Raw genomic sequence first — 21,366 nt, 5'->3', positions numbered from 1 at the left:
GAAACGTTACAATCAGGACAATATCTCAATTCGAAGTAGCTGGGCAGAGTATCAAAAGCGATGGCTTTTAGCCCAGCATACTTATTTGATAAAATGAAGAAGGAATTGTTTGAGACGACCTGGTATAAATTGATAAAATCAAAACGAACTCATTTCAAGAGCGTTTGTATTCAATGACAGTTTCGAATCTTTAACTGGATTGTGCCAGCGCAGTGCAGTGAACATGTCATGCTCATTTCCAGAAAGCTATTGCAAATTTAGAAGAGAAAAACGAGCAGACACACACGCTATGGTATGAAAAGTCGTAAGGAATTTTAGCTTTATCTACAAAACCTGAAATTTACCTGACTAATGGATACAAAGAGCCTACTTTATTTGTTTCGTTCTGTTTACCTATATGATAATCTGTCACTAAAGGCATTAAAAATTTAGTTTTTTTGACAATAATAATAATAATAATGTTTGTTTTTATATAGCGCTGTATCCATAGCATAATGAGTTGCTCCTCAGCGCTTTACAAAGCAGACAGTGTCAATGCAGCCGTATAGAGGCGCAACTGAGTGCATTATGAGTACATTTGTACATTATTTTTGGCCGAATTGAAACCACAAAGTTTTATTTTAAGCATTTTATTCGAAATGAATTTCCAACAATTCGAACCAAAACCAAAGTAAATTAAACCCAGGAATTGGTTTGGAAACGAACCCACAATTATTTTTCATTAAACTTTTGTTAAATATGTTAAACCCGTTAAAGTTACTTTGTTTTGTCTGTTTATGGTTCAACAACGCAAACGCTCTACCAAATTTTTAATTTAAAAACTTAGCAATTACAATAACTTTGTTTCAAGCACACGTATGCTTGAGTAGAAGTCTAAATGTTTCAACATTTGCTCGGCTTTCTTCGCTCTCGCATTCTTGTCTGTTGCGTCTGCATTTAAAACGGGCAACCCCAAAAAAGTGCTTGGATTTTGATAAAAATTTCCATCAAGACAATTTTTTTTTTTAATCTTAAGTAATATGCATAAACCATGCACAAAATATGTTATTTAAAATTAGTTTAAACCATTTTAGTATCCAAGTTATAGTAAATGTTTAAAATTAGTTAGCGTAACAATTCATTGTTTTGTTCTTTATTTCATTGATCAATTAGAAGTACCGTATAATTTATTTCATAAAATTAATCGTACATTCGCCTTTCTGTCTTGATCAAGCATGGGGCTAAGAAAAGATTTCAGGTTATAAATTGGGCTATATTGCTCAATGTTACATACAGTGGACAGCAAGAGATGTGCTGAAGCTATGTTATATTTTTGAAAATTTGTATAAGTTTCATATAAAGCAGAAGGGCTACACTTAAAAAATGCTGAATTGCAAAAGCTTTCAACCAAGAAACTAAGCAAACGTCTTGGTGTTGCTTGTGATATTTTTGTTTAAAATACAGACTAAATAGAGAGAACCTGTAACACAACAACGCAATTATTTTAGCATTGATGGATTTTGAATTTTTTTTGCCATAAAATCGGTCAATTTGTACATTGATTGTACCTCTTCAGACGTAGGATCAATGTAAAAAGTGTCATGTGGCAGTATGATCAACAATACCTGCTTTATTTGCTTGCAGAAAAGTATAGCTATGAGAAAACACTCATTGGACGACAGCTTCCATGAAGGGTCTTCGAAGCGGCCAAGAAGTAACGCAGCCGGCAAAGAAAGAGAGAGACTTCGTGAATTTAACCAGGCCTTGGATGCTCTGCAATACGTCATTCCTGTGAGGCTGACTCAAAATCGAAAGCTTCATAAAAAGCAGACATTGCAGGTTAGTGACGTACAACGAAGGTTCAAAGTTGTAATACATTTATTAAAAATATTTTAAGACTTATTTCATAGCATTGAATCTTGCCTTTCTGTAGCCTACCTTCGCGTTTTCAGTAAATTGTATTAATTATTTATCAAAACTTTAAAACTGAGATTTTATTAGCCTCCATTAAGATGTGAGATAGTTAGATATTTTTGGACCTTTTGAGTGTTTTAGTTTGAACTTCTTATGGCATTTTTAAGATATCACTGTAACATTTTCAGTTTTAGTGATAAAATAAAGTTGCAAGTGGCCCTCATGTTTCGAGGTCGAGCCAAGAGTGTAAGAGCGAGATCCGGCCGAATATAAAAAAATATTTTAGTCCCAAAATAAGATCAAATTTTCTAAGTGCGTCAGTTGGCTTACGCATAGTATAAATATGGCCTTATTTTTTTAACTTTAAGCCTTAATTAACCTGGTCTTAAAATCAGTCTTACAAGTTATTTCAAACAGATATTTAATAACTTTGCAGCAACGTGTGTGAAAATTAAACTCCAATTGCTAAAGCCCTTAGTCTGAGTGTAATATAGCCCATAAGTTAAAAAAAAAGATTTTATGATAAAAATAAAGTTCAAGTATTGCTTTCAAAATTAACGTTTTAGTTAACTCACTGCTACATTGAGAGCAGCTATGCTTTTATTGTTTGGTTAGGCGTGGTGAAGTTACACTAAAACAAAATGTTAGTTGATTGATAACACTTTATTTTCTATTTTCAGCTAGCTATTCGTTATATCCGGTACTTGAACGACTGCCTTCTTGGTAAGAAGAGCTGGAAGGACAGAGCAAGATTTTGGTGCCAGAGTCAAGATGAAGTTGTCTGCAATGCCATAGATGCCGCCGCTTCCGAAAACGCTTCTGATTCGAGTCATATTGACAAGAAGCCGATGCACTATCCCAAAGACGAAGATCTGATGTCCTCTTTATCATCTCCACCATTACCGCAAACAATCATTGAAACTCCAGATTTCTTAAAATCTACTCCAGACATATCAAAAGAGTATGGAAGACAATTCAGTGCCAGGTGCCACGAGATTGGGTATTACCCGAGACAAGAATTTGCCCACGAACAGTCACACTATCGCTACCTCACTGAATGCTCACAATTGGGTGGCCAGACATATCCCAATATCGATTATAGACGAACAAACGAATTTGATGCAACTAAAAGAACTTTAAATACTGAATCAGTGCCACTACACCAAGTAAACTCTTATTTACCAAAAAAAGACGACTGCGCTGTGAATTACAATATAAATAATTTTCCTCTGCAATGCCGTGTACCACGTGAAAGCAACAGAGAAAAATATAAAAGCGTGTATAAGATGGAGGTGTTAGCAGTTTCTGACTGCTACATAGCAGCTGAAGATCACATGAAATGAAAACAAAACGCTTTAAAGCAATGAGCAGATTGTTCTACTTTGTCAGTGGAAAAACAGTTTCAAGTCTTGATTTCCCGTGATGTAAACTCAACTGTTGTAAGTTGATTTTTTTTCTCAACTATGATTCTTTTACCGCATCATGGAGGTAGAGAACTGGATGTCGCTTGTTATGATGGCATTTTACACACAGACGATCTGGAGGCACAAAGTGAAAAATAATATTTCTTTGTATAAAGAGGATTGGTTTGTTTTGTAGATAACATTTTTTAATTCTGCTTGTATTTTGTGTCAAATAATCCACTTTTTACTTAAAAAAGAATTGTCATTTAGATGCATGCGCTATTGCTGAACTGCTGATGAAACTGAAAAGTTAATCCGTTCAAACAATTTGACATTCACATTGGGGTATTTTTAATTGAATTTATCTGTCATGAAATATCTTTATAACTTCTTATTGCCTATAGACCATGCTATAATTTTGCGTTTGAAGTCATCACATAAGTGGATTTTTAATCATGCTTGCAAAATAATGACAATTAAGCTTCACAACTTCTGTGTTGTTGTCCATTGGAACCGCAGCCGAGTCTTGTTCTGATACTAAGTTGTAAGGTATGGCCGAAGGAAAGTTCTCAGAAGGTTGGCAAATGACACAATTTAACGTAAAAGTCTCTACAAAATTTATCAATTTTTTTTTTTAATGAAGTTGATTTTTATGCCTGTTTATTTGGTGTAAAAATCAAGATGGTTCAGATTTGGGATCAGAAAAATTTTGCTAGAAAGTTATTCAGTACAGCGGAGTAGCTTAATTAGAGTAACATCTCAATCAGTTGCCTACGCTGGACAAAGTACGAAAGAAGGGACGTTCCAATTCCTAACGATGCGCTTATATTGCATTGAAAGCGCAGAAACAACTAAATTGACAAAGGTGGTTAATTAACTTAACAATACAAAGACAACTTAAAGGGCGGGGAAACCCAAATTAACTTTGCGAGTTTTTTGTTTCAGCGTGATGTCATTGTGTACAACATGCGTTTTAGCAATAAAAAAATCCAAATTTCGTTGCCCTCGTCTCGCTAAGGCCGCTTTTGTTTGATACCCGTTTGCGAGGTCTCGTTGCGCATCAAGCTGTGATGCTGTTCGCTGTGACGTCACAAGGTACATATAGTTGTGGCCAAAAGTTTAAGACCAGACTTGATTTATGACGATTTTTGCATTACTTCAAAATACTGCATCAGATATAAGATGATGCATAAAGATGATGCAACTGAAACTATCAGACAAAAGCGGCCTTAGAGACAAGGGCAACAAAATTTGGATTTTTTTTTGCTAAAACGCATGTTGTACACAATGACATCACGCTGAAACAAAAAACTCGCAAAAAGTTAATTTGGGTTCCCCGCCCTTCAACAATACAGGTAGGCATGCCAAATGCATTTCTGCAGCACGAGGGGAGGAGATTTGATGATTAAAATTTGCTGTAAAGGTTTTCCTGACGCTCTAAAACGCAAAAAAATATTAACGTTGACAATTGAAGTTTTATTGACTCGCTGCTTTCAATGGAGGTTTGTAAGATGGCAGCGGTTGGTGAACTAATCTTGAAAGAAGTAATTGGCATTATTTCTGGCTTTGGTTGCTTTTCCACTCAAATTAATAAATAGACATACAAACAAACGAAAATTTTGTACCATGTGGGTTTTGTAAATGTTTTATAAGAAACTATATGAGTTCCGCTCCTTTGAAAAAAGAATAAGTTAGATAAACTGCGCCATCTTTCAAAAATAATGTAAATTTAAAATAACGAAAAGCTTTTATTCAATTCTAGAAATCAGTTAGCAAGATGAAAAAACAATATGGGCTATTTTTTAAATGGGCTACAATTCCATGCAGGTGTATTATTTTTCCCTATGATGTCGGATGAATAGTAGAAGACATTGACGAAAACTAAGAATAGGATATTAATTGCAAAGTATCGTAATCAAACTCCAGAGAAAAAATGTCTCAAAAATGTCATTATGTGCAAGTCAATTAAGCCCGCCTCTTACCATCACCAACACATATGTCTTCATCTCATGTGACCATTCAAGCTTTCCTAAAACAAAAGAAAATGTCATTCGACACTTCAGTGTTCTTCCAAGTTTTACGCCCTTTGTTTATTGTGACCTTAGCTTGGTTACAGAACACTATAATGTGATATAAAGTAAATCTGTTTGTTGTCTAAAATGTAAGGTTAATGTATTTTAATGAAGCCAGTGAGGTGGCATACAAATTAAAGAAAATTTAGTCAGTTGAAAAAAGTTTTGTGTTTCATTGAAGAATCATTTGCAACCACTTTATATATGACATACCGTACCGCATTTTTAGCAGATGTTTAGATAGCTTGACCCTAACTGTTGGTTTATTGCTTTGAGGTTATGCTTTGGGTTGCTGTCTGTTGCTTTCACGGCGCTTCATGGTAACACAATGCAATGATTGTAGCCACCATGTGAAATAACGCGACCGCCACCACCTCATGTCCCAGAAAAAAGAAGGTTAGGTTCAGGCTGTACTGTAATAGCGGCGTACAGGCCAGCATCACTGAAAGTCATGAAGAACCTAATAAAAGCCGCGAAAACTAATCTATGTATAAATTGATAGTGAAAGTTGAAGAAAGCACTGTAACTTTGAACAATATTTTCATTTCAACAACGAATATACCTGACAACATCAGTTCCCCCCCCCCCCGGTAGCTCAGTCGGTTAAGCGGACTTTATGCACGAAGCAGCCTCATGGTTAAGGAGCGCTGGTTCGACTCTCGGGGTATGTGCTTGAGCAACGCGTGCTTTGGATGAAAATGAAATAATTCACAGACAACGACACTTTGGCGATCGGAAACTTCATTCTGCCAATCTCAGTAACCGGGCCTGCGTCAGTAGTTCAAACCCTCTACAAGTATGTAAAGCTATCAGGAATAACCTTCCAGAGGCTTTCTAATCTGAGAATAAAGATTTTAAGCCAAACCAACCAAACTAAATGTTTAATACTATCATCATTGTTATTGCTGCATCAATGTAGACAGTAATCAAAAGAGTTGTGGTTGAAAACAGAACATAAATATGACGCACTCTTGTCCTCTCAGTGGACTTAGTAGCGTGTAATTACCAGATCAGTAAAGTAGGGGAAGCCTAGCCTACATAAAAAAAAACTATAACAATCTTACAGCATTGCCTTCAATTAGATTTCTAACATAAATAGATTTTGTACGACACTAGCAACGATGGGCAGTAGCCCCAGCAAAGTTGTACAAGTCCGTTCTAGAAGCGGTTTGTCTTTTGTTTCCACGTCATCAACAGATTCCTTGGATACCATCGCCACTGACGCTGATGAAGGTTTGTCTAAGATTCTTCATTCATTCACTTGCTAGACTTGACTGAGCAGTGAGCAGTCTATAATTTACCAATCATGAAAAATCTTGTGGATATTTTCCAACTTTTAAAATGACAATGATGATTGATAATATAATAATTATGCGCCTGACCTGATCACGTAGGCTACAAACGCTGACTATCACGGTCTTCTAAACTTCTATAATCTCTATCTTTTGATTTTGTCTAAAATTCTTAGTTTTGACTGATGTGTTTGTGGTCCATTGATTGAAGCTGTTTAAATATGTTAATATTTGTCAACCTCTGCTACTTTTGCTAATGTTTTCAAATATTCGTGTCTGTGAACATGATTTATAAATTGCATCTGGCGCTTTCTAAACGTTGTTATTAATCTCCTTTCTGTTTTTGCCAATCCAGAATTTCAAAAAATTACAATGTAAAGCACTAAAAGTTTTTAATGTGATATTTACAATTTGTTTTTGATCAACTTTGAACTCATGTTTTAGTTAGGTTTGAAGCATCAGCAGCCTAGCTTACAATTAAGGCAGACTACTTTGTCGTAAGCTATAGAAATAACCTACAGCAGTGGTTCCCAACCGCCGGTCTGCGTAAATTTCTTTCCGGTCCGTAAAAGATCTTACTTTTTGCAAAAGCTAATTTTAATATGAAATCATAGGCATTGTAAAATTGTTATTCCATGTAAAACTTATTTTACGCTTGGCTGATTCACTGCAGCACAACTGACTCGCCTTCGTCTATATCACAAAATAATAAAGGTAAACTTTTTGATGACCTAAATCAGTGGTTCCCAACCTTTTTTGTTGCGTTCCTCCCTTTGCCCATTTTGGAACTATTCATTTCTCCCCATATTACTAAAAAGAAAAAAGGAAGTCCTAAATTTTAGAAACCCTAGAATTTTAACTAAAATGGTTTCTCTACAATTCCCCCAGATTGTAATAGACACCATTATGTTAGGGTTCTAAGACTCTTTCCTCATTCCGATCGGAAGTAAAAACGGGATCAGGGACCGCACAGCCAGCGGTCTATAAAAATGACCGGATAAGCCAGTTTTTGGTTCGGCTTATCAAAACCATTGTGTCGATCATCCTCATTCTGCGCAAGCGGAACCCAAGGTATGTGAAGGTTTTTTAGTGGTGTTGGTCAGTGGCGTAGCCAGAAATGTTTTTTTTTGGGGGGGGGCAAATATTTGATGGATCGAAGAGAACGACAAAGTGTTTGATTAAAGACATCGCTACCTCATGTGCAGTGGCGTATCCTGATCGGTTGAGCAAAGGAAGCAATACAACTGGTGGGGGTTAGAGCGTGCCGAAGGCACGCGTATTTTAGGGGGGTCCGGGGGAGCATGCTCCCCCGGAAAATTTTTGCAAAATTACACTAAAATAATGAATTATAGCGCTTTCTGGAAACACTTTTAGGGTAATATTTGTATGAAATTTATTAGCAAATAAACAGCTATTAACTTATTAAATGTAGCTCTTGCACACGAACGGCAAAAACTGAAATTCCTCCCCTGAACTCATGAAATTCCTCCCTAGGGAGGAATTCCTCCCCGGTTGGGAACCACTGACCTAAATATTGTCCCGTTTATGATTGTTTCACCATGAATTGGGTGCAGCTATCAAAAAGTTTAGTAGTTCAAGGTTGCCAGATGGGTAGCTAATTTTGTTCCTAATGTCGAAAAATGTCAAAGTTGTTGGGAACGAAAATTTGAAATTGGAGAAATTTAGAGATTCCGGAAAGAAGTAGCAGAACGTAAGGCCTGCACTGGAAACCTGCCAAAACCGAAATTCGAGAGGGCAAAGTTCCTTAAATTTCAGAAATTATGCAGAAAGTGGTAGGAAATCAGCGCTTCAGAATAAGCTAAGAGTTGGCAAAAGTAGTCTACACTAGAAGCTGATTGGGGTGAAAAAATGCTGATGAAAGAGTTACAATTGGAGAAAAGATTAAAAAAATTCTGAGCATTGAAGTCAACACTGGAAAGAGTTGGCTGACAATTTTGCGCATGATTTTTCAAAATATGAAAATCCCCGACATGAAAAGTGTAAATAAGATTAGAAAGCAGCTTTTGAAAGCACGACTTGAAAGTAGCTGACTTGATGACTGATATAGTCTTTCGCTGCTTCCTATCTGTTGTGGAATCTAGTTTGTTATGGTGCTATTTTATTCGTATTGTTTATAATTGTACCGCACTATTCTCGCAACAGACGAAATAAAAGTTTTCTCTCTCTCTCTAAATAAACAATCCATTCATCGAAAATGTCAACACATGCGAACTTAATCTCCATAAACAAGAAAGTCATGTAGAATTATGTTGTGATCCTACTTTGCAGTCCAGATATCTTCTGTAAACGAATATTCGTGTCTAACTTTCAAAGCAATCGAATTTTTGGTGATTATTTGAACCAGGTAAAGCGAAACAATTTTTCATCTCTAGCTTTAAAAAGAAGGAAAATGGCTCGAAGCGGAGCCACATGCTTCAGACATTTCTTTGCTGCTAGCATTCTGGTAGAGAAAAATATTAATTTTTTTTTCATTCACATTGATTTTGTATACAAATAGATTTCATTGCCGTTTTGTTGTAACCTAATTTTCGTCTTAAATGCATAGGTAAAGCCGAAATCTTGCGTTATGGTACACAGCAACAACTTTGGTCAACAACTAATAACAAATGTTTGTACTACTCGCAACGATCTTTTGTTGCTGGTCGGCAAACACGTTTTTCCATTTTTACCGGTCTCCTTGTATACAAAGGTTGGGAACCACTGCCCTACTGTACCTGTGGTGTGGTCAATTAACTATGGTACGGTACCGTTACATACTGTATAGGAACAGTTTCAATCTACACTTCCTAATATATTTTGAGCACTTTATTTCCACCAACAAGATTACAATTTTTAAGAAATCTATAATATTTTTACATTTAATCAAATTTATTCATCTAGTTTAAATTTCCTTGATTGTTTCTATTTACCATGTTGCTAAAATTTATGGTAAAAACATATTCAAAAGACTAGTGCTGTTTGTAGGGCCAGAAACGGTTAAGAACTTTGCTTTCGACGAGATTGCCATAAAGTCTTTCAGCGTCAGATGGGCTCCTCCAAGCAATTTCAATCCTGTCTCGTATCAAGTTCGGCTGTTCCCTCCAGACAAAATCAAGTCCAGAACTTTGGTAACATAAATTTTTCTTATTTTGACTCATAGGTAGGCCTACCGATAGCCCACTACTAGAATATTGCTCACATACTCTTCATCATAAAATTTAACAATATTGTTCGCTTATTCAGAACCCAAGTGTGTTTACTTCATTTTTATTTTTCTCGTAAGTGATTGGCTCTTAATTTTTTTTTCTTGGCACCACGTTGAAATCACCTACCAGTCCTCGCACCCTTTTTAGAATAACTGTAGCCTACCCACATGCAATCCAGAATGTAGGCTAAAAGTCCCGGTAAGCAAGCTAAAACTTCTTTCACCATTTTATAATTAACCCCTTTAAGAAATATTCGATACCTACCGGATATCTTCTTAGTGTGGTGTCTCGCTGATCGTTCGTTGCTTGGGAAACCCAAAATAAAGCCACCTGACTACCAGAGAATCTACAAGAGCACAGAAATTAGTACTACCGAATTCCTAACACTGTACCAGCCGAGTATCTACAACCGTTCCATACAGATCAGGGATTTACTTTACGTGACTCTGCACCAAACAATATACGAAAAAATATTAACCAGACCACATATCCGACGCCGACGATCGAAAAGACCAAAGCTCATGGCAAAAAACATCCACCAGGGTTGCCAAATACAGGATCAGCACATTAGGTAGTGGTAAATACACAAAGAAACACACAATATAAGATCGCCGCTTCCAACAACTCCAACGATTCAGCAATCATGCACCCATTAGATCTAGAAACAGTGCTTGCACCACTTTATGGTGCTAGCACTCCTGGTTAAGAACCTCTCTTTTGAACGATGTGTCTTTTTAGTTAAAAGCGTTGCCAGCACCAAGCCATACCTTTACAAGACTGAAGTCATGCACACAATATTCGGTGGCCGTGATCGCTACTGATGTAAACGGGAACAAAACACCTTGCGCCACAGCTAATGTGTGGACACGTGAGTTATTTTTTGAAAAATGTTTATGACATTTTTACTATCCAGAGTCTAGAATAGACTGCTGCATTTACACCCACTTTTGTTGTATAGGCCATGCTAAGAGGTTTTATTTTGATTAAATTTGTATTCTACGTGTGTAATTTATGTGTCGTTTGTGATGAGTAATTTACCAGAGATTTACAGGATGACCCACTTTGGTCTTTAATGTCTTGCTTGATGATCTAGTGCTTTAATGATGCTTCTTAAGTCATCGAAGGAACATTGTCAATACATAATTGTTAGAATAGTGTTATCCCAGTTAGCAAAGCAATTATTTTGTACACTGATTAAACTTCTACAGCCGTTTAATCAATGCAAAAAGGATGTAGGCTACACTATTTGCTGGCTGGGATGTTTCATAAAAATACAATTTGGAAACTTTCTTCAATTAAGTAAGCTAAGCAAGCAAAGGAGAAACTTCGACCAACGTTTAAATAATTTTAGTGCCTCGTCCTCCACGTGATATTCAATTTCCTTCCAACACGAGAAGTGATTCATTGCAAGTGACTTGGAAACACTGCAAAGGAAAGCCAGGATCATATGACGTCACGGTCACCGCTGAAGGAGAACAAACTCCAATAGCCGCAGCATTTGCATTGAAGCAAACAGGCCGAGTATTCAAAGACATGATGCCAGGAATAGTGTACACGGTCAGTGTCACAAATGTTATGAATGGACAAAGCAGTGAACCACTTACTGGAACATTTATGACAGGTCGGTTGAAGAGTTCAGTAGGATAGCTATTGTTTTGAAAGCTGTTGTCATTTTACTAACATTGGACTGAAAAATACAGTAAAGCATCAATAAGTTGCTTCGATTGTAAAGTTTAAAGTTTATAGAACATACACTATACCACAATTGCTTTTACTCGAGTAAATTTAACCCAAGCACGATGGATAACTTATTCAATTAAAAGGGTGAATTTACTGCAAAAAAGTGACTGAGTCGTCGTCACCTCAAGCTTGTGTCCAAGGTTGATGTCGATTGTAACTTAGGAGGTCCAGTCTGCGAAGGAATAGACATAAGCAAAAATTACATTGCATAAATGATGGGGACGTGGGTAGAGAGTAGGGGAAAGTGGGGACATGATAATTACCCAAAATCGGATCTAAAAACGCTGATGGGATAAATTTACCTCTGAGCAATTGACAAGACGCAAACAAAAATAAAAACGTGGAGAATCGACCATGAGAATCTTAAAATCATGAGGTTTAATTTTTTTCCACAGCACCTCGATACGTTTCTGACGCTACGTTCAGTGACGTCACACAGCACGAGATGACGTTCAAGTGGAAACGGCCAGAAGGAAACATCGACAGTTACTCTTTGGAATTATCGGAAAACACTTGGCAGCCAGGTTAGAAACAATTTTTACTTTAGGAGGCAACAACAAGAAACCAATCAAAGAAGTGCAATTAAACTAATAAATAATTAAATAAAAGTAATAGAGCTGGTAAATGTATAGAGACTCGGGCCCAATGGCAGATCTATCAAGTAGTTTTACGGGGGGGGGGATTCAACAAAACACAATGATGTGTACCCATCTTAGAACGTATACAGTGATATGTACGTCATTAACACGACTTTGCACAAACATTGTGAATGAAGTTTTTTTTGTGCTTTCGTTCGCCTCAATCGCCCCCCTTTCCCTGTATCCGCCATTGCTCGGCCTTATAACCTCAAACGAAGAAGAGATAAATAAATAATAAATTGTTATCATAAACTATCAGTAAGTCAATCCAGTGCTGGCACAATCGTGCCCTATAGCATGTTTTTCTTTACTAAAATGGGGAAAACAGTGGCATTCTTATTAGTTTAGCTGTTTTAATAGTTTTTTCTATCACAAACCTTCGCGATTTACATTTAATTTCTGTCAGTGTGAAAAAGTTATTTTTTTGTTGGTAAGTCTTGGTAAGACCTTAATTTTACCTTTTATGAAAGGAACTGCTGCAGCAAATTTTGTTTTGTAAGAGTTGCCGATCAAACAATTAAAGAATCTCTCCTTTTCGTCTATCGGTCGTGTTACGACTGGGCCGTAAGTTTAAAAGTCATACGAGAGTAATTTACAAAACTTTACCTTGCATGTTAGCACCTTCTTTTTCATTACACAGGAAAACCAATAGAAATTGAAGGACTGAAAAAGACCTTTTATACATTTAATGGACTGACTCCAGGACGACTGTATAACTGCAAGATCACCTGCATGGCTCAACACAAATCCAGCCAGCCACAAATTTTTACGCAGTGTACAGGTAAGAAAATCAACATGCTTGTTAAAATAAACTAACAAAAAACGCAGAGTTTAGCTGCTAATTTAGAAGCGAAAACAAAATTAAGAAACTGTGTTTCATACAAAAAACTTCAACCCTTCGAAAAAAGTTAAGCCACAACAAAAAACGTAAAAACTAATAAACGATCAAAAAAGTTATCCTTTTTTACAATGATTCAATGTTTACAGACTTCAATTAAAATAACGAAGGTCAAAAACTCAGGCTTTGTATTGACTGTTAGACGAACCTAAGCTAAAAGAATTAATTGAAGTCATCTCGTAATGAAACAACTAAAATTGAAGTTGAAACAACATTTTTTTCTGCAATGAATAGTCCCGCAAGAGGTGGCTGGAATAGCAACGCGTGACGTAGGACCAGATGAAGCCCTCGTCACGTGGATTGTCGCATCAGGAGACGCGGACAGCTATGACCTTTTCTTGACCCCAAAAGAAGGAGTGGTCGGCGAAACAAGCCCACGTGGTGTCGCAAATACGCAATATCAATTCACAGGTGAGAAAATTTTTTAGTTTTTTTACCGTGGATTTTATTCAGTGTAAATTTATTTAATGTCAAAGTTAAAACGAACTCAATGTTAAAAAGCCAAACCGGAAAAATTATTGTCCGATCGGGAAGTTTTAAAGTCATAGTTAGACCCAAAAACTCTTCAGCTAACAAACGAGTTTACTACATAGGTTAAAAAACAGCCTCAATTTCTTTTTCCAAACATTCTAGAACATTTTGAGTGAATTCTTCAATGCTCTTGAGCACCATCAACAACTTAAATCCGATATTGATTTAAAATTAATCTTTTTGAATACACTGATCAGTATGATTGTGGACAAAAGAATACTTATAGCTTGAAAAATTAGAAACAAGGCTATTCAAAGTAACTTGCCTATATTTTATTCGATCTAAAGGTATGCATTGCTCACACCATTTTTTTTCCTTAGGTCTTGTTCCAGGAACAGTGTACACCATCGGCATCGTTACCAACTCAAAGGACAAGAGCAGCAAAAGAATAGTGTCTAGTTTTACCACGCGTAAGTAACTACTTATTGACACAGTATTAGGCTATAGGCTAGTGGAGAAAAGAAACAAAAAAAAATCAAAACAATTAGAATAAGGTAGTGACAGGAAAAATAGACCAAGGAAAATATGAGATGACATGAACAAAAGTAGGCTAACCTGAAAATTGAAGATGCCAACAACAGAGAAGGATCGAGGAGTCGCTGCATCAGTCAACTGGTCGACCCTAATCCTCATGTTTTGGGATGAAGATCAGGCTTCTTTGAAACAAAATGGATGATGATGATGATATCGAAGCATGGGCCTGTATTTGAAACGTGCAACATCCAATATTTTCTAGGTGCAACGATTGTTGATTTATTTGTCATAAAAATACAACAGTAACGCTGGAGAATGGGCTACCTTTGTCGCCGTGAAGTAGCTTAAGCAACGAGGACAGCCACTGTACAAGTTACTTTTGCGTTTTAAAATAAGTAGGCCTACAATAGACTATTTGTAACGTACAGACACAGTTATTGCAATGTTTACTTTGTAGAAGTTTTTGGATTTGTGAGCATATTTTCCAAAAACAAAGTGTTTAAAGATAAATTGCAAGACTGTTCATATTTTTTCTACTTTGTGGCAAAATAAACAAGGCTACAATTTTAAAATATACAAAAAACAAGATCTTTGCAAAATACGTTTACAACGCTTTTTCACATTAGCTTGGGTTATTAGGCTTATAGTACGGAGAGATCTTTTATTTTTCTATTCAAAGGTTGTTAAGTTAGGGTTGGGCAATCGTTGTCGAAACATCCGAAAGATTTTTAAGCCTTTGTAGCCAGCGTAGGACGAGAGATGCAGCCTAATATTTTTGTCTCATTGAGTCATACCCCAAACCTGCTTTTAAATAGAAAGCTAAAAAGTTTAACCGACAAATGAATCTTCTAATCAACAGTTGGATCCTACCAGTTTGCAACGGTTTTGTTGTTAGATCAGATCAGCTTGTTGTTACAGGTTACTGTAGCTTATGTGGTGTGGGTTCTGTACTTCTTGGCGATATGGAATTGGTTTGAAAAAGTTTGATCACGCTGCTTTGTATGCTTTTATCTAAGCTACACTATTAAAATATCCCGCTCAGCCGTAAATGAGTTGCTGTTTGTGTTTAAACACAGACCTTTCTTGCATATCTCACTAGCGTAGAATAATGTACAGTTTTATGACAATCGATGATTTAATAAATCAAAACAGTCTTTACAGCAGAGCTTGATATACAGTAGCCTACTCTATTCCTTTCCCTTTATTAACTAAGATCAAACCTTTTCCATTACAGTACCGGGAATGTGCGGCGAAATTGAAGTATCAACCACTGAGCGTTCTTGCACCACACAAGGGATAAATTGGCCCCCTGCCGGAGGACGGGTAGATTTTTATATAATATCAATCAGGTATTAAAATGCCTTTCTTTAAAAATAGAGCAGTTTGTTGTGTAAAATAGAGGTTGGTAGAAGTTTAAACGTAGAGATAAATTATAGAAAGTCTTAAAGTCACCTGAAGTTGTGTCGTTTTAAATAATTATCTTTGCTGGCTAGTGCTTTGATTGATAGAAATAAAATCAACAACTGAATAAAAGCCTGCGTTGTTAATGTTTATTAGCCTACTGTATAACCTACTTTATCTTTGTCCCAGCATGTTTTGTTGTCGGCATACTGGATATTGGGCCACATTTACAGTAGCTTTCGACCTTCGTCTATAAAAGCATTTTTGATTTACAGAAGGGAAGACAAGCAGCAAGACGGTTGGACAATCAATGATATCTTCCACCCTCAACACATCATCACAGGTCTCACTCCTGGCACTCTATATCACGTCGAGGTGGCAGCAATGCGAGATGGAAGAGAGTCATCTTCTGTGGCAACAGTGTTTGGCACAGGTTAGTAATGTTATGCACTAGAAGTTTAGTGAAGCTCTATTGAAACCATAATCCACACGATATCATCTAAAGTTTCTGGGTTTGGTTACCTCTTGCCTTTCACATTTATACTGCATAGCCTATAAAACTTTTGACAAAGTTGTCAGTGGAAATACGAATGAAACTCTCTGGCAACCTGTACCACAAGATGGTTGGGGAAAAGATAATTGTATTGTTGGACATAGATGGTATATTGTGAAGCTCATTCCTACGGTTCATTTACTTGTAGAAGTTTGTTTCTCTGATGCTGATGCTTGTCCGCCCCGATAGCTCAGTTGGTTAGCGCGTGACTTTGTGAACGAAAAGCTTCAAGATCAAGCAGCGCTGGTTCCACTCTCGGGGTGTGCGCTTGAGGAACACATTTTAAGGAGCAGCATTAACCTAGCGGCATCTAATGGATGGAATAATTCTCCGGCAACAAGACTTCAACAATCGGAACTTCACTCTGCCAATCTCGGTGACCGGGCCTGCGTCAGTGATCCGAAGCCTCTACAAGTATGCGAAACTACCAGGAATAACCTATCAAGACTTTATCAATCCGAGGAAAAAGATCAAAAAAAAAACAAAAAAACATACAAATGCTAACCCAGACACCGAGGTAGATGGCACACACCCATAAGTAGATGGCACCTGAAGCACTCCAAAGTTCAATATAATCTAATCTTCCATCCATAAAGTATCATCAGATAAAAAAAATTCATAAAATTCATTGTTTGATTTTCACACAGTGACAAATGTCGCTTGACCCTTTTTTGTTTACAATGAATTGAGTTACAAGGGCTGATTTCTCTTCAACTAGGCTACTGTACTTTCAAATCATGCTATATTTAATAGCATTTTTTCAAAACTCTTTACTTCAGTTCCATCATCAGTTCCTTCAATGTACTTTCCAAAGGATCAATGCTCTTGGGACCAAATCACTTTATCTTGGGAAGCCGGCATCGGAGGCGTGCATAGTTACTCCATCAAGGCCAAGTGTGAAGGTAGATTATTTCAAAACATAGCCTACATTGCAAAACATAGCTTAATTTTGTGCGTTTTTTAAATCTTTTTAAGTCATGAGTGAATGTGCCGGTCTAAAATAGAAATCGCAAACTTAGCAATCAACCTTATAAAATGGGATTTTTGGGATAAACCATCGCCAATAATTATAAGAATGTGGTCTTGTATAAAAAAAAATAATGAACGCGGCCAGGCCAGGGTTACTCAACTGATGGTAACAATAGTCCAGACTCCAGATTGACAAGTTGAATATTTTTAGCGGTCCCGTGAATAAGTTATTTCACAGGCAATCACGAAAGTTAAACTATCAGTACCAGTAGCCTACCGGTACCGAACCTTTTTGTTTAGGTAAAATGTAACTTTAACTTGACTTAAATTTGTGACAAAGTGTTGAGGGGTCTGAAGGGCGAAGCCCCCCAGCTACTAGGTTCATCACAGAAAAATTTGCTTCCTCCCAGCAGAAATTTGTTTAAAGAAGCCCTGAATCGTGGCTGTGGAGTTATTTATTTCCAAAATCCTGTGGTCCACCATCAATAGGCCTACCCAGAAGGTCCAAAGTCGGACTGCGGTCCGCTAGTTGAGTAGCCCTGGCCTAGGCTATAACTAAAATTTCTAACCAATGCCTTTACTGATACAGGCTTACACTATGAATTTAATCGTTTTCAAGGCTCTAGTCTAGTCAATATATTGCCAACTTTTCTGACTTTCTTTCAAATCTTGCAAGACTTCAAGACATTTAAAAATCTAAAAAGGTGGATTTAAAAATACCGTAGTTTGAACTACCGGTAGCCTACTTAAATTTCGGGATTACAATTTTCCAGGGTTCTCACCTCAGTTGCTGCACTTTTAAGATGTTTTTGAAGAAATCGGTTTTGCGATAAGATGTTCTTGAATGAAGAAAACTACCTTTAACAAATTTTAATAGATGTTTCCCAAGGCAGAGCGTGAAATAGGGCTATGTTTTAAACCTTGATTTTCTAACCTTGATGTTCTAAATCTTTAAGTACAGTATTTAACAGCTCACTATGAAACGCAGGAGGAATAGCCAAGGAAGTTCTCGTTTCATCGGACAGCGCCGAATACGTGTTCACATCTTTGCATCCATCAACTGTTTACGAATTTTCAATTACCACCGTCAGCAATGAAATATTGAGTGTTCCTACTAAAGCCAAACAAATTACCGGTAATGGCATAAAAATTGAGTTACGCACACAATTATTTTTATTAACTTTATAGACTTAATATTATTTCAATAGCAAATAAAGACAGAATATAAGTACAAGTAGGCCATCATAGCACGTAGCATGCAGATCAGTAAGACAACTGTTTTCTCATCCATCGCCTATAGAATGTTTTTAATCATATGCGGTACAGACTTTGCCTCTATGGATGCTGATATTTCACCTTTGTATCTGAGCGACAAATGTCTGCCATAAAATTTGTCTTATCGACACCTTTGAAGAAAAGGTGGCTGTGTTTTGGCAAGGCACTGCATAACTTACTTGAACGTGGAGAAGACAATTGGTTTCGCGCCTTTCTGTTCTTTTAATTGTTGGATACATTTTTGTTTTTAAATCGCGTTTCAATTTGCTTTCAGGTCCTTCAAGTGTTGGAAGCTTTTCTGTTCTCTCCAGCAGTAAGAGAGAGTTGGTTGTTTCATGGACGTCTCCGGATCAAGGTGCAGATGACTACTTATTAAAACTCACGTCACTTGAAGACGAAAGCACGCTACATCCTCTTGAGTTGACAACTTCCAAACAAGAACACACGTTTTCGGGCTTAATCCCTGGCATGTTATACAAAGTTGAAATCACTCCGGTATCAAGTTCAATCAAAGGGAAGTCTTCCTCAATTGATGTTTACACAAGTAAGTAGGCTAAGCTAAACTCCGAGTAGAGCACTTGGAGAAAATCTCCGTTACCCAACTGCTGGTCTACAAACGATTAACGATTAATTTTACTTCATTTTCAGAACCTGGGGATATTCTAAATGTCCATATTCCAGAAGATTTGGTAACTCTCAATTCCATTGCAGTTAAATGGTGGGGAGTAGAAGGATATTGCAAAGATGTGGACGTGATTTTATCGCGTCTCAAGAAATGTCAAGACGAAGACAGTGAAACAAGCCCTTTAGTTGTGAAAGAAGAACACGTACACGCTGGAGATGCAAAAGCAAGTGAAGTGACTTTCGCCGATCTAGAGTCTGACACTGTTTATGGGATCAGATTAAGAGCGGTCGGGAAAGCTGGAATTGGAAATGATGCTGTGTTTACCCAAGCAACCCTTGCACCTGTGAAAGTGATAACGGAAGAAAAGACTATTGAAAAACAAGTAGAAGAACCTGTGCCAACTGAAACTCAGCCGGTGAAGGAAGAAGAAACACCCCCTAATTTGACACAAGATGTCGTCAATACAAAAGAAGAGGTATCGCAGGCTATAATTCCTTTGGAAGCGGAAAATGCACAGGTTGAAGAAAAAAAAGTATCACAGATTGAAACCACACCCGAAGCTGAAAATACCCAGCTTCCAGTTACTCCCCTCGACAATTTGCCATCGATAACAGAAGAAGTTGCATCAGCTAAAGAAGTACTTCTTAATACAACAGCTTCTTCAGTAGAAAGCGAAAGTCATTTGCTAATAGAAAACTGTGATACAGCCAAAAATGTTACGCAGTGTGATGTTGAATCTGTTTCAGCAGAAGATACAGAACCTCCCTCTCCTCCAGTGGAAGATAACACAATCGTTTTACCGACATCAGATCAAAAGGAAAACGTAACAGAAGAAGCTCAGATGAAGCAAGAGGAAACTCCACCGGTTGAGGAAAAAGTCGACATGGAACTCACAAAAATCAATGAAACGCCTGAAAAGCAAGAAGTTTCATCCTCAGTAAACGAAGAACAATCTTCAACTAACGTCGCATCAGATCTTCCTCAAGATCAAACTACACCAAGTAAACCTCCGACTGATTCTTCTATACCGGAGAAAAATAACAATATAGATCTGCAAAAGCAAGAGATCGCGCCAGCACCTACAACTTTACCAGTTGAGACAATTCCTGAGCCTGAAAATATTGCTCCATCTCCTGAAGAAGGCACAGATAATAAAAATGACACTGCTGACAACGAAAACAAAGTCGACGATACAAAGGAAGTAAACGGAACCAAAGAAGATGCTGATAAACAAGATGAGGATAAAAGCGAGATCAAAGACACAATAGTTGACACCAGAAAAGTAACATTTGACCAAAGTCAGGAGATTCATCCCGTTTTTGTTCTACCAAGTAAGCCAGAAACTGCTTTGGATCAAGAAGAAAATCCTAACGTTGAAAGTGACCAGAATGCCAATCCATCAACAGAAAAAAGTCATGTCACTGCTCCTCAGACAGACTCGACCACTGCTAGCCCGGTTTCCGAGAAAAAGGAAAACCAGCTTGCTTTTCTCGCCTCTTTAACTTCGGACAATTGATGATCCACTCTTGTCAAAGTTATGTCATTTCTTTGAGAAAACAATGGACAAACTCTACAGAATTTACGTTAAACGAAGTAAAATGAAACAGTGTTATTAGTCAACTCAAGCAGTTAATTTTAGCATTTAGGTTGCAGCGATTTTAAATTACCTTGAACGGACGCTATCTGATGTTTTGGAGTTGTAATGCATAACTTTAAATTGGTGATTAGTAGCTGTACACCAACACCACAAAAAAAAGACTAATCAAGTGATTTAGTGTCTGGCCCTGATGGACGTTAGCGATCATGGTCTTCCAAGCCTCTCTGTCATTTGGCATGGAAACACAGTCAATGGTGTTGTGACTTATTTATACAGATTGTTTTTGAATAGGCTAATCTTTGCCGGTAATTGCGGCATTTTTCGTGTATAATGTCATATAGGGTTACTTTCTTCAAATCCCCATCCCTTACAACAGTACTGTACAACAACACAGACAGACTGTGCCAACAACATACTTTATTTTATGTAAAGAATCCTTCTGAATGTAACCTAGCATAGCTACAAGTTCCGTGAGTCACAAAATCTGCAGAAGGCTATGCTTTCTGTAGCCTATTCAAGAGAATAAATGAAAAAGTTCTTATAAGACTTACGCATGACTTGCTTTCACGCAATGATACTTTTGACGTTATATGAATAGGTGTTATATTGAAACATGAAGTAATCCATACGCCATTCAAATTTAAAGAGATTTTCTCAGGCAGAAACGTTTTTTTTTTCAGAAAATCAGCGTGCTTGCATTTACCAACACATCTCTGAAAGGTAGATGATGCATCAGAAATCGTATGAAATAACCATTGCTCGTGTCAGACACAGGAGCTAATTAACCGAAGTGGATTTA

General features: G+C 37.1%; 1 protein-coding gene across 1 annotated transcript; it reads left to right on the top strand.

The window, feature by feature from the left end:
• Positions 1 to 6,472: 6,472 nt before the first annotated feature.
• LOC145778230 (receptor-type tyrosine-protein phosphatase beta-like) lies at positions 6,473 to 20,651 on the top strand. The gene is made up of 14 exons (XM_082589689.1): positions 6,473 to 6,601; positions 9,646 to 9,788; positions 10,605 to 10,734; positions 11,218 to 11,487; positions 12,002 to 12,130; positions 12,885 to 13,025; positions 13,377 to 13,553; positions 13,994 to 14,083; positions 15,382 to 15,496; positions 15,824 to 15,981; positions 16,881 to 17,003; positions 18,059 to 18,205; positions 18,620 to 18,889; positions 18,994 to 20,651. Exons 1-14 carry the CDS (start codon positions 6,490 to 6,492, stop codon positions 20,484 to 20,486), a joined length of 3,498 nt encoding a protein of 1,165 aa, XP_082445815.1. The 5' UTR covers positions 6,473 to 6,489; the 3' UTR covers positions 20,487 to 20,651.
• Positions 20,652 to 21,366: the final 715 nt, after the last annotated feature.

The sequence above is a fragment of the Aplidium turbinatum genome, chromosome 10 (genome assembly GCF_918807975.1).
Source record: "Aplidium turbinatum chromosome 10, kaAplTurb1.1, whole genome shotgun sequence".
In the NCBI taxonomy this organism is placed as follows: Eukaryota; Metazoa; Chordata; class Ascidiacea; order Aplousobranchia; family Polyclinidae; genus Aplidium; species Aplidium turbinatum.
The sequence above is the reverse complement of the archived record's forward strand: the minus strand, read 5'-3'. Positions and strand labels throughout refer to the sequence as shown.

What these genes read in the sequence shown, in the direction of transcription:
- LOC145778230 (XM_082589689.1), top strand. Translation starts at nt 6,490, where the DNA reads ATGGGCAGTAGCCCCAGCAAAGTTGTACAAGTCCGTTCTAGAAGCGGT. An exon ending in GGAAAACACTTGGCAGCCAG is followed by an intron (nt 12,131 to 12,884) that starts GTTAGAAACAAT and finishes TTCATTACACAG; the next exon opens with GAAAACCAATAGAAATTGAA. An exon ending in TTTTATATAATATCAATCAG is followed by an intron (nt 15,497 to 15,823) that starts GTATTAAAATGC and finishes TTTGATTTACAG; the next exon opens with AAGGGAAGACAAGCAGCAAG.